Source organism: Pygoscelis adeliae, unplaced genomic scaffold (genome assembly GCF_000699105.1).
Source record: "Pygoscelis adeliae isolate BGI_AS28 unplaced genomic scaffold, ASM69910v1 Scaffold223, whole genome shotgun sequence".
Classification (NCBI taxonomy): Eukaryota; Metazoa; Chordata; class Aves; order Sphenisciformes; family Spheniscidae; genus Pygoscelis; species Pygoscelis adeliae.
The window spans coordinates 1,661,224-1,674,226 of record NW_008824543.1 but is presented as its reverse complement, the minus strand read 5'-3'; the positions used below and the strand labels follow the sequence as shown (position 1 = coordinate 1,674,226).

Below are 13,003 nucleotides of genomic sequence, written 5' to 3'. Positions count from 1 at the left end.
TAACCTGGAACTTTTCTTTGGAGATGAAATTGAGGGGAACAAAAGAAAAGCTGATGGCATAAAAGAACTCTGAGGAAAAAACAGTACAGAGTTTGGGCTTCATAAGAGATTTTCTTAAAATGATTTAAAGTGCTTGCATGCTAACGAAGTTCACCACTTGCTGCTTTTCATAAGCTTTGGTATATATAAATTTGTTCATGTAACAACATTACTTGTAGACCTACAGAATCTAGAACATATTCCAAGACAGTTATAATGGTTCAAGTGAGATACCGACTGCTTCAGGAAGTTCCTTGTAAGTCTGCTTAATTTCTTTGAAACCACCTAAACTGAAGGAAAGGTAGGTGTAGGTGGAAAAGTCTAACAACCCACAACTCAGTCTGAATTAGAAAGGCTGATGAATTTGTATAAAACCATTCAGGAAGCGACCTACCCCATCGTACTCGCCATGTAAACTGTTAGCAAATGAGAAAGTGAGAACATTCTTAAATGCAGAGCAAAATGAGTCTTACAGTTGTGTATAAAATAATGGATACTTTATTAAAAAATTATTAACTTATTAACTATTATAAATAATCTTAATTAAAACGATGCTTTCTTATTTTGAGACCTTTTTGGCATTTATTAGGAGATGATGGTCGAAGATAATCTCTTAAAACTAGAATTGAACCGTCTTGGAGATACTCTGTGTAATAAGACAGAGAAAGTTCTAACACTGGAAAAACAAAAATTGGAGTTAAAGAAAGCCATAGCAGAAAGAACTGAGGAAATTAAGATTCATAAGGCAATGCTGGATTCCCAGATAAGACTTGTGGATCAGGAACGGCAACGCATAAGGTAACTATTCTTATATAAATTAAACTTGTAACTTTTATTGAGTACATTTTATATGGGGACTTACTTACTGAAAAAGAGAAGCATTTTACCCAATTTCATCAATTGGAGAAATTGAGGATGAAATAAATCTTGCTCAAAGTTATATACTGAGACCAGTTGAGGCTAGCGAGAGATCCCTTCTCTGAAATCCAGCCTACACCTTTAACCGCTTGGTGAACAAGCGACTACTGTTTATTCTGTTAGTGAAGATCCTCTACAGTACTGAGAGGAAACCTCAGTTGCAGACATCTTTTTAAAGTAAATGTCACGTGCATTTTTCAAAGTAATAGGAAATGTGAAGTCAGCGTGTCTGGAGGTACGACAAAATATTTAAAACAAAAAGTTGCTTTTCTGTTTTAAGAGGGTTTACTCCCAACTGCTTGATAAAGCTGTGATTTCTTTGACTCGTACAGTAAGTCACAATAAGTCTGTTTGGTTTGGGTTTTTTGCCTTTTCAACAAATGAGCTCTCCGCTATGTGTCCTATATAACAAAATTAAATCTTCTGAATTACGTATGTACTCTCTTATAAAGCAGCCATATATGAAATAACTTTGCACTGAGTATTACAGAAGGGAAAAGTATCTGGGGCAGTTTTAGCTCTGAAATGCCAGTATCTATATCCAGCCAAAAATCAACGCTTCAGCAGCTGAACTGCTGAAATCTGGCAGGCTTTTTATTCACTCCTCTGCTAACCACACCCCACACAATAGGAAATTAGAGTGATTTAGAGTGACTAAAGCTTAACTGCTCACGGAGAGAGCAGACTGTGTGGCTTTTTTCCTTTGATAATTACACAGCTAATTGATACTTTCATGTAATTTGATTTGGGGTTGTTGCCTACTGTTGCTCACGCTCATCTAGTAGTGGCAATATTAAGATAATATCAGCAGGGGGCAGCTTGTGCAGCTGTAGGATTTAAATGCCAAACCTTAAAAAATTTTTGGGAAGGACTGTGGCACAGCCTCCCAAGACGCAATGATCTGGAACATGGAAATACATTTGCCTCAGTTTAGAACTGCAAGAGAAGTGTAGGTAACCAGAACGGATGCCTGTGGCTGGGAGAACACAGAAAGCAACAGAAAACAGTAGCAGCACAACTGCTGCCCTGCCTGCCTCCTAGTACACCGGCAAACTGATGGAATAATACCAGTAACTTAAACTGCTATAGCAAGAACTGCCCACAAAACACTACCAAACACTTTCTCAACCCATTTATTTTTTCCCCAAATAAATTAGTGCTGAATTTCAAGATCGCCTAAATAAAATTGATAAACTGAGATGCAGATACGAAATTCTTACTGTCATCATGATGCCACCTGAAGGAGAAGAAGAGAAAGCTCATACCTACTATGTAATTAAGGTATTTTATTAACATAATTCATTATAATTCCAGTATTTAAGCTATAGATTCCCCTGGGCTCTATTCAAGTAACTAAGTCAACCTCCTTGCCTACTGCTTACTTTCAGTCTAATTGTTTTACACTGACACCGTTGGTTATTTAAATGATACAGCAGTTTCACATGAATCCCTGTGATCAGTCCTAATGTCAGTGGAGCCTTAATTTTGAGCAGTTTGAGAATTTTCACTTCAGTGCTCATTAATTTGCAAAGACACAAGAACTCTCGTGGTAATCCGCTATAAACTGAAAACTGTTCACCACAGTCTCACATGATCTTAAATTCTTCTACCCTTCAGAGTTATTTTTAGGTATTCATTTCACTATATGGCGTTTAAACCTTGAAGAATGTCAGCTTTCCCTTTTTACTTATCAATCACCTATGCATACTTCAGCTTTTCATTGGAAAAAATAAAAATCAGCCTTTACCTATAATGCAATACCCTGATTCTGGAACAAAAATCTATTATTTTTGATCTCCACAAATTCTCTGATTTCCTCTTAAAGCAAAATGCTTCTAGCTGTGATCTTGGCTCTGAAGTCCATCTCTTTCTCGTTCTTAAGTGTTAAATTTCTTAATGATGGTATTTCTGCTACTGTAAGATCTAGCACAGCAAAAGACGCTCAGTAAAACCCTTGTGGTCACTGTTGGGTATACCCTCTACAACTGTGGAGATTTTTCACTGTGTGTCAGATTTTCTGAGGGGCTATAGAAAATACTTTCCTTCACCAGCTGGCTGTGTTTCTTAAATCTCACTGGTCAGCTGAATGAAGACTTTCAAGTGACTAATTCCCAGACAAACTGGATGACTTTTAACACTCTCTCAGTGGTTTTACGTAACATACAATCTCAACTCTTGGATTTTGTGGGTAGAGGAAACAGATGTGAAGCATGCGCTGCAGTTCACATCGGCAGCGCAAAGCATGGAATCTGCTTTGTGCACAGTGTGGGTACTGCTAATCGGGACTTTGTGAGCTTAGATGGAGGGGCAGGTACCTATAATGAAATGCACGTGGATTAAATACCTCAAAGAACTTCCAACACTGTAAATAACTACTCCTTCCAGTTACCTAGTAACTCAAATCTCAGCTCAAGCCTGACAACACAGACAGATAGATAGCCCCAGATCTACCTAGGATTTTGACAGGTGAATATTGCAGGTATTTTTTTCTGTATAGTTGTCCTAGTATTCTCAGCATGTGTGCAGTCACCTAGAATACCGGTTTTATTTTCAGGCTGCACAGGAAAAAGAAGCACTTCAACGTGAAGGTGATGATTTAGATGCAAAGATCTGCAAAGCTGAAAAAGAAATTGTAGCGCTGGAAAACACTTTGTGTGTACTGAATAACTGCAACAGCAATTACCGAAACTCTTTCAAGGAAGTCACTGAGACAAGTATGTAAAATAGAAATTGCCATTTGCTGTGTGAGTTACAGATGATGGTATAACTCAGGTATATAGTAGGGAAATTCCATGGCACAAAAGAATGAATCACAGAGAGAGACTAAACGGATAGTAGCAAAAGGGAATGTAATTCACATGCTACTGTGAATAGTTCAGCAGAATAAGCACACAAGGAAGTGCAGTAAGGCGTAAGTAACTAATATTTATGTTCTTACATCTGATTTATGTGAAAAATCTCTAAACCTATATAAATTTTGTGACTAGTCGTAAGTGGGAACATCCAGAAGAGGCAAAGCGTAAAGACAATACTGGGGGGAAAAAAAGTTGTTACTGGGAGAAAGGAGTGCCCACTGAAGTACATAGGTCTAGTGGATAAAACTTTGCACAGTACAGAAAACACTACCTTCTCTATACACACTAATTCAAATTGCAGAAGCAGAACAAGCTGTGCCACTGCTGGCCTTCTCGTGGGAGACTGAGCCTGCCTGGGCACAAAACCGTACCCAGAGCAACTATATAGGCAGCTTAGGTACATGTACTCCAGTGATGAAGATTGATCCCTTAGCTTCATCATCTCTGATTTTCACATGGAAGGGGGGGAAAAAAGTACTAACCTGTCATCTGGAAAAATGATGAAGAAGAGTAAAACTTAAACTGCACTATTTTGGTATAGTGTCAGTAAATTTTCAATTATGGACTACCTAACTGCAAGTTTTTGGATATTGTAAATTCCTCAGAATTCTGGAAAATAATCTGCATCTGTTGTTTCTGTTGCCACTCAGACTTCATAAGCTTGCTCTCCTTTTGTGGAACTTACTTTCTTTAGCGTATAAAAAGCATCACCATGAGAAATTAGATAAACTTAATTCTAGAAAATATTTAACTTTTGTGCCCTCCGCTGGCTCTGGAAACAGTAGCTCTTAAATCATTCTCTCTCATGAAGCCAGTTACTTTTTTACAGTGATTTGGAATTAGTAGTAGAGCATGCACTTTAAAAAAAAAAACCAAACAACAAATGCTTAAACCTTGAGGTCTCTTTAATACTGCCAACACTAATACAGTAAATACTCTGTGATGCAGTTACTTTAAAGTGCAACTTACTTTGAAGTGAAAATTGAGTTGTATACACTGCTTGTCCAGCATTAATGCTGCCTCATTGTTTGGATCACAGGTGAGGAATATGAGGAAAAACTGAAACTAGAGGAGGAGAAAAGGGCTGCTGATGAAAAATACAGATACAAACAAAGACAGATCAAGGAACTTCAGGAAAATCTCCAGGTAAAATACAAGCAAAAATTCTGGTCGGCAGACAAGGCTGCAGCATGTAGCTAAATCCATGCAAGCCATCCCCTTGAAAGAATAGGAAATTCTGGGACAAGTTTTTGCCTGTTCTTTTATATCCTATGCTTTCTATGAATAGATGGATATGATTTTGTAGAAGGTTCTACCTCTTCTTTCGAAAATTGAGTGTTTATTTGAATTTTCTTGAATCACAATGGAGCCTTCAGGCTTTTTAGTCACATTACAGCTAGAAGTTTCAAAATCCCAGATGCACGTTGACAGATGCTCTGTTCTGGCATCCAAGAAAGCAGGTATGTTTTTGTGTAGCATGTATCACTGTATTGTATCATCCTGTCCAGTACAGCAGAGATTACAATCCACACATCTTGTGTCCTCTGGCATGTCTCAGAATTCTTCTAGGAGAACATATTCTGTCTGACTAGCATTCGGGGTGCTTCAGTTTAAACAGCATTAATTTAGCTCAAGAAAGCTGGCTGACTCTTAACTTAGCAGGCCGAGCACTAAATGCAGGTAAAGGATGGCTGTGTTCAGGCTTCACATCAAGGACTTACTCTTGGTTCCCCTTGTTATCAAAAAGCCTACTTGGCCCTTAAGAAAGAACAACGCTTAGCTCTGATGTGTGACGTTTTAGTTAAAGTTTTCTTAGGCAGAAGAAATCAAAGGCACCCTGTTATAACCCACATGATTATTCTAAGCCCTGAGGCACTGGCCACAGGTCAACAAATGTTCCTATGGCTTATTCTACCACCATAGGACATATACCTTACTTAAGAAATAACATCTCTGAAATTAAAGAAGAGGGACACATCTTCATCAGGGAATAAGTCCTACATATAATGAGGTGTTAAGGCATACCCTTTTTATTTATTTTTTTAAAAACAGAGCCACCCTTACAGAGCTGACTTTATTCATTCTAGTCAAAGGTATCCATCTCTTCCCGCAGGGAACAACGTTATTTTTCTTAGGGTAGCTTGCACGAGTAAGTTGGTACTGTGCTAAGTCATTTGTAGTTACTGCTCAGAGGCACGTCTGAAAATACATACTTATAACTTCATTAATTATGGTAATTAAAATTACAGTAATTTTTTAAAGATACCTAAATTACCTGGTGGTCTCTTTACCCAGGTATTTCTCCACTACGCAGTCTGACTGGCAGAAAGTTTTGAGTTGTGTTATCATTAGTATTAATTGCTTGAGCTACATTTAGAAACAAGTAGTAGCACAATAACAGACCCTCCCACAAAGTAATACAAGAAGTGAAAGGATATCAGAACTGCTTTATAAACTAAAACTGCTGTTCAAATGGATTTGCAGAGCATGGAAAAAAATTTTGATACAGTACTGAAGCAGGAGGCCCTCTTCCAAGAGCAAAAGAAGGAAAAACAAGCTCTTATTTTGCAGCTGAACAAAGACATAGAAGAACAGAAGCCCAAACTAGAAAGGGTTATAAAACAGGTGTGTATATTCAGTAACGACAACTTCTAACTCTATAGTGATAGACAGTAGAATGGTTAAAATCACAGAACTTAAACTTAGCAGGCTTCCGAAAGCGTTGCATTTTCATCATAGCAATGCTTTAAAAATATTTGTGTTAAGTGTTCCAGACTATCCAGAGAGATTCAGTCTCTGAAGAAAACTAAATCAGAAACACAGGAAGAAAGAGACATTGATCTTCGTGAACTGAAAAGCTTCAACAGAACTATCGACAAATTGTTAGCTGATGTTCTAGAAGCAAATCCTGATTTAACTACACCCTTTCAAATGTACTTTTACCAGGTGAGCTTTCCAGGTAACTGCCACCAAACTCTTGATTGATGGCTCTAGTCTACTGCTGAGTGTCTTTCAAGGGCAACTCCTAAATTCAACAATAAACTATACTTACGGTAAAACAGCAGAAAGTGTTCATCTGCTTTCAACATCTCTTCAAATACAAAGGATTATAAACCCTCCTGATATACCCAGTCCTATTACACAACCATTAGGTCAACTTTTTTTTTCTTTCCAAATTTTCTAGTCCAATTTAGAGCTTCCTACAATTGCTTCTGCTGGTGGTAGTCAAAGTTCTCGATCACCATCCACACAAAGCTCAGTAGCTTCTACCAGGTAAGTGCTAGCAATGGTTTTTTTTGCTTTGTTGGGTTTCTCTTTTTTTTTTTTCCCCAAGTTAAAGCTTAAACCGGCAAAATTAGTCCCTAAATGACAGAATTCCTCACTCCTCAAGGTCATCTCAATCTTGTCTCTACTTCCTGAACACACTACAAAAACTTTCTCCTTATACTTTCCCACCTTTAAGTTTACTAGATTTTTCTAGCATACGATTAAGTTTACTTCTGCATCTATCACAGTTTAAAACTATAATTACAGAATAATTACACTTACTTTTGCTAACTGTGCTCTAATTAAAAAGTGGCTTCACATTATAAAAGCACAAGTTTGAGCTCCAGCCACACTTTGCACTTGGTAGCATGAGCTCCCTTTCCTAATTAAACAGGGAAGACAGACATGTATGCTTTTACCAGTCCTCTTTCCCCGTTGAACTAATAGTGCAGGTAACATGCCCCATCGGTTACAATCTGACAACATTCCCACAGGTTACTTCAGCTGTTAGTGGCAACGTCTACAATGATCTTTGTAGGGGATCTTACCTAGAATAAACCCTGCTGCTGGGTGGCTCTACTGTAAGCCACCATTAGACGCTCTATTTTACATATAGGGATTTCTGTGTACTGATGAGTAAAATTTTGTCTTTCAGATCATCCAGAAGCACAAGTTCAGGCTCTAGTCAGACGTCCGCACTCAAAGTCATAGATCTGAGCTTGCCTATCACCACTCCTGCAGAAGCAGCTGCTGTTGGTTCACAGTCATCCAGCAGAGCTAGCACCTCTGATGTTTGTAAACGCAAAAAAAGTCTCAAGTAATCTTTTGAAGGCCACAGTAAAGGCTTAACACTAGTTACGGCTTCTTAATTGATTAATCTGTAACAACTTATTTATCAAGGTCTGTTGGCAATCTTAGCATTAATTTCTCTCAGAAATGTGTGTTTTAACTTTCTTCTACAGTATGCAATAAATTATCTAGGAGAAATGTTAAGCATGTGTTTTATGTAATATAATAAAATCAACCGTTAAATTACTTTCTCGTTTTGCTGTTGGAGAACTAGAGATCTGCAAAACCCTTCGGAAGCCATTAATTCATTTTTCATAGAATGGAGAGTTATGTTAAAGCCATTACTTTTAGTAAACTGGTATCTTCACTGCTGTCAAAATAGTTGTAGATTACATTACAACAACCCAGGACAGAAAATGTATGCTTCATTTCAAGATTAACCTTGACTATTAATCAAATAGTCATCTCTGATTAAGATTAATCAAAAGATGACAGTAAATGATTAAAGTCAGAAAAAACTGTACTTTTTCTATTTAAAATTACACAGTATCTTTTTTGCAACTGACTCTCTACAGAATTACTTGGAAAACTTGCAGCTGAAGTACAATTGGTATTTTATAGTCTGCCAGCTGTTAGCTCCTTAGCGTGTTCTGCCAACCATCTTTGGAGAACTCATTGTAAATAGAGCGTAACTTTTTCCACAGCAATGCAACCACTGCCTTCAAGCTACTTGTAAAGCAAATACCTAACAACAAAAAAACCCAGACAAAAAACAAAGGCCCACACTTGAACTTACCTAGACAATAAACGCTGTTTTAAAATTCTCTCTTCTACTTCTGTTGTGGTTTTTGGTTTTGTTTTTTTTTTTTATACATTTCTTAGAGAACGTGTTTGATGTGTTTAAAGAATGTAATACACTTGCCTTCACAGACACTGGAGGGTTCCGTTCACTTAAGCAGCATATATAACCAGTGCACCAGTATGAAACATCCCAGCGCCGTTAACAAGAATCAAGACACAGAATTAAGAAAAAATTAAGAAAATTTAATGATCAAATGAGCTATATACATTGACAGCACATGACTGACTTTCTCTCAGTTATCCCCTTTCTATAGCTAAAGTTAAGTTTGATACAAAAATAACTCAATAGTACCCCAGGGGACCAAAAAAAAAAAAAACCCAACCCAACCAAAAACCATCTGTTGTTAAAGTGCATATTTGATGTGAGTTCCACAACTAACTACAGTCCAGGGGTATCAAAGGATTTCAACCCATCAGAGAGAGCATACTGTACAAGAACATCCCAAGTTAAAAAAGCACAGGAAACTTAAGATTTTAAATAGGAACTGGTATTTTATGTAAGATATCCTTGCATCTCTTTCCACCACGCCATCTTTAAGAATTCTTTGACGTTCTGCGAGACAGAACAAATTCTGCCTTTCTATCGCTCTTCATATGCATTTCCTCAAGAGATCGATACTCGGATAAAAGTTCATTTAACTACGCTCATCAGAATAGCATTTTCTTAGGTACTTTACTGCTTCTTCTGCTTACTTCCTTTTTCCCTCTCAAATTCAGCTATTTGATTGAATATGTTAACTAAGTTCTGGGGCAGGTTTCTTTTAATGCCACTTTCTGTTTGTGCGGTACCATTTAAAGACATTTCCTCCTCTGGTTCCTTTGTTTTACTAGTCTCCTCATAGCTTCTTTTCCTATTCTTATACTCGCTTTCATTTTTATGCTGGCTTAACACATGCCTATCACTATCGTAACTTTTATCACCTTCACGTAAGCAGGTGCTAGAATACAATCTGTACTTTCCCACTGACTTGCCAGAATAATCAGACCCTGCTGGAGACGTATGACACCTGTCTTGACCTGAGCCATGTCTTTTAAACTGCTCTTTTCTCCCCTCTACGTCCCTTTCTAATTTCCTAAAATAATGCAGCCTGGGTTCATCATCTGACTTACGGTATGAACCTGAAGAACCCCTCCAACTGGAGAAAAATCTATCAGTTTTACCATATTTTTCAGTTTTGCTACTACTTGGCAGAATTCTGGAGCTACTGTAAGAATCTCTTGAATCTTCAGACCTACCTCCAAAAGTGTCTTCATCATCACCTGAAGTCCTCGAAAAAGAACAGTGTCTGTCTTTCTCTCTTACTTCTGTTTTTGGACACACTAAGCTGTCCTGCCTTTCCAGCAGTTTTTCCACTTCAAAATTTTGGTTAAGAAAGGAAGCTGAGGTATCAGCCGGAGGCGAATACCACTCCTCTTTCCTAATCTGATCTTTATAATGGGAAGAAGCTCTAGATGAGCATTTTTTGGAGCTGTGGCCAGACTCGGATCTATTCCGACGTTTTTTTCTATGTTTCTTGTGATCAGAGGAAGAAGAGGAAGAAGAAATTGATACATCTGATGAAGAATCACTTGATGATGATGATGAGGAGGAGGAGGAGGAGGAGGAAGTTGATACTTTCCTTTTCTTCTTCAACCTAAAAAATGTAATTAACCTGTGAGATAATCTTCAGTATCAGGCAAAAATTATGTGTAGAAAGCAAATCTGTACTCCTCACAGTTTGGCTGAGATTGGACTGTAAGGCATGAATGGAAACTGAGCCTGACCTGGCAAGAGAATTTCAAATGTCATTTCTTTATCAGAAAGTTAAGATTAAATCCAGCAAACAGGTTGTTATAAAAGGTATCTTTCCCAGTTTAATATGGCATTACACTTTGCAAACACTTCACATTGCAAAGTATTTTTTAAACAACTTCTCTTCCACATATATCTCCGTTAAAGGTTATATGCACTAAAGGACAGTAACCACAAAAAGATGCCGGAGGAAAAGTAGCTTACCCAGGTAGAAGTTCCACCTAGCTTACTGTTGGACAGTCTGTTTGGAAATGGATTGTTCATAGTCTTATCTGCATTTATTGCCACATAATCGGTATACTGAATATCACAAAGTTACCTTTTTTCTTCTTTTAAGAGCTTACGCAGTTTTTCTGCACTTGTTTCTACTTTCTTTTCTTTCTGTCTCTCTTCTTTGGCAGCTTGTTTCTCCCTCATTTCCAAAGATTTCTTTTTTGAACCCAAGCACCAGAAAAAATTACATTAAAAGTAAGTGTTAACATGGGTATTTTCCCCCATGTCCCCAACCCCATTCAAATGTGTAATTACACCAGGGATGTTTTACCGGGATTCCCAGATCAAGAATTAATATTGTTCAGGAGTTTGGCATTGGCCATTGTGATAATCAGGTTTACATTAAGGACCATATTGCCGTTTTTATTCCATTAAAAAATATTTGACCAGCCATTGCAGCGGTACCCGTGATCCAGCACACCGTGAAGCACAGAGCCCAAAAGGTATAGATAGAATATGCAAGCAAAACACAGTATTAGCAACGTGGAGAAGAAAAAAAAAAAAGGAGGTTTGAGGGAAAGTATCATTATTGTAGTTTACAAATAAAACATGGCAGAACCCATTTTGAAGTGTATTCCAGTTGGCCATGTTTGAATACAAACCGTTTTGTAACAATTTCACAGACCAGTTTGATGCATAGTTTACGTAAGAAATCATGTTCCAAGGGTTTGTTGGTGATGAGCAGCACCAGATGTCAGATACAGCAACAACGGTCCAATTCAGAAGAAAATGCATTGGAGAAAAACACATAATCAGTATTACAGGAAAACTTACTTCGGTGTTGTTTCAGCCATTCTAGCACAACAGTGATAGTATCAGACTTATGTATTAAAATACACGTAAATGCAGAAGAGCATCTCATCAGATGAATAATCCTTGAAGATAAACTACTTAAATCTATTAGAGATCAGACTTCTGCCATCTACAGCCCTAAAGAGTAGCTCATTCAGAGCGAGCAGAAAATCTGATTATCATTTTCGAAACTTTACGACTGTCTTAACCGATACAATAAAGGAAACCCTTAACTACAGTTAAGGCTATGCAACCCAACACACAGTAGCTAGCATCGTGGGTTTTTTTCTTTATCTGCTGCATCAATGACCCATTATAACCAGGAAAATGCTAAAGAGGAGTAAAATTTATCTCCTACTTGCTGAGAATATTATTCATTTTAACTGAGACCGACACCTTTTTCTACAGCAGCGAAATGTGGATAGTGCTCAAACACCATACAACAGTTTATCTACGACGTAGTTCAGTTTTATTAAGAAAATTGTCATATCTCCTCTTCCCCCTTCTTTCAACACAGCCTGTCAGCATTATGGCTCCACCAACTGAAGAAGTGTTGATTAAGGCCATCTCCCCCCGTCTATGTACTTCCTTACATGCAGAAGCACAGAACAGAACAAGCCTGTTCCTCAGTGTTCTATTTTACTCTTTGATCCTCTCTGGAAGACAACAGAAGTAAAGGAGATAAAAGAAAAAAGACGACAACTCAGATTAGCACAGAGACCCACCAGGCCTCACCTGGGAAACATGCTGCATGCAAGAGAAGAGACAAAAAAACCCAGACAGCAGAGAAGAAAACAAAGATATTCCAAACTGCCTGCCCACCCATCCTCCACCTCCTGCTTCTTCCTTTAAATCACCTCTTAACTTCCCCTCTCATGGGATCTTCCTACAGGTTAGCTTTGGCTGGTGTTACTCTATCTTTTCGTAATTACTCCAAACGACAAGGATCTGACCAGTACGATGGTGTGCAATGTTTATTTGGCTTCCCTAAGTGTTTGACGCTTTGCACGTTTGTATTCACAGAATGTTTTAGTTTAACATTATTAAGCACGCTTGTGTGATGGAATATTCTTATCCCTGCTTTAGCTGACGGGGTTAACTTCCCTGTCTCCGCTGTTTGGCATTTCTTTACTATCCTGTTCAAAACAGCGGAGTCATCAAGAGGTACCTTTCTTCTGGTAGGTACAGCCATAATGCTCACTGTAAAAGATTTACTGTGGAGAAGGGAAGCAGAGAATAAGACAAACTATCAACTTAAACTCTCCCTATTCAAAAGATTTAATATGATTTTTGATGTTCATTTATTGTCATTGAGAGCACTATATAAAGAGAAAGTAAAGAATCACCTGCATATGCTTACGGAGTTTTGTTAAGGCCTCTTCTGCTTCCTTAAAAGTCTCATCCAAACTTAAGGCTT

At 37.9% G+C, this 13,003-nt stretch overlaps 2 protein-coding genes and 1 pseudogene across 3 annotated transcripts in view; 1 reads left to right on the top strand and 2 right to left on the bottom strand.

Moving 5' to 3' along the window:
- The window catches only part of CCDC39 (coiled-coil domain containing 39), a 24,566-nt gene extending 16,666 nt beyond the window's left edge, over positions 1-7,900 (top strand). Inside the window, exons 13-20 of the mRNA XM_009321736.1 lie at positions 629-837; positions 2,115-2,238; positions 3,512-3,671; positions 4,852-4,958; positions 6,297-6,437; positions 6,579-6,758; positions 6,997-7,085; positions 7,735-7,900. Of these exons, the coding sequence (XP_009320011.1) occupies positions 629-837; positions 2,115-2,238; positions 3,512-3,671; positions 4,852-4,958; positions 6,297-6,437; positions 6,579-6,758; positions 6,997-7,085; positions 7,735-7,900 (1,176 nt within the window). The remainder of the gene's footprint in view (positions 1-628; positions 838-2,114; positions 2,239-3,511; positions 3,672-4,851; positions 4,959-6,296; positions 6,438-6,578; positions 6,759-6,996; positions 7,086-7,734) is intronic.
- A 611-nt stretch (positions 7,901-8,511) lies between these two features.
- LOC103914992 lies at positions 8,512-10,811 on the bottom strand (annotated as a pseudogene). The gene is made up of 2 exons (XR_663499.1): positions 10,807-10,811; positions 8,512-10,381 (listed from the first exon to the last, which is right to left on the bottom strand). The product of XR_663499.1 is annotated as a tetratricopeptide repeat protein 14 pseudogene (transcript).
- LOC103914991 (tetratricopeptide repeat protein 14-like) overlaps positions 10,315-13,003 on the bottom strand; it is a gene marked incomplete at its 5' end in the record, with an annotated part of 7,928 nt that continues 5,239 nt past the window's right edge. The window contains 2 exon segments of the mRNA XM_009321735.1: positions 10,315-10,950; positions 12,933-13,003. The exon segment at positions 12,933-13,003 is cut by the window's right edge and continues 37 nt beyond it. Of these exon segments, the coding sequence (XP_009320010.1) occupies positions 10,837-10,950; positions 12,933-13,003 (185 nt within the window).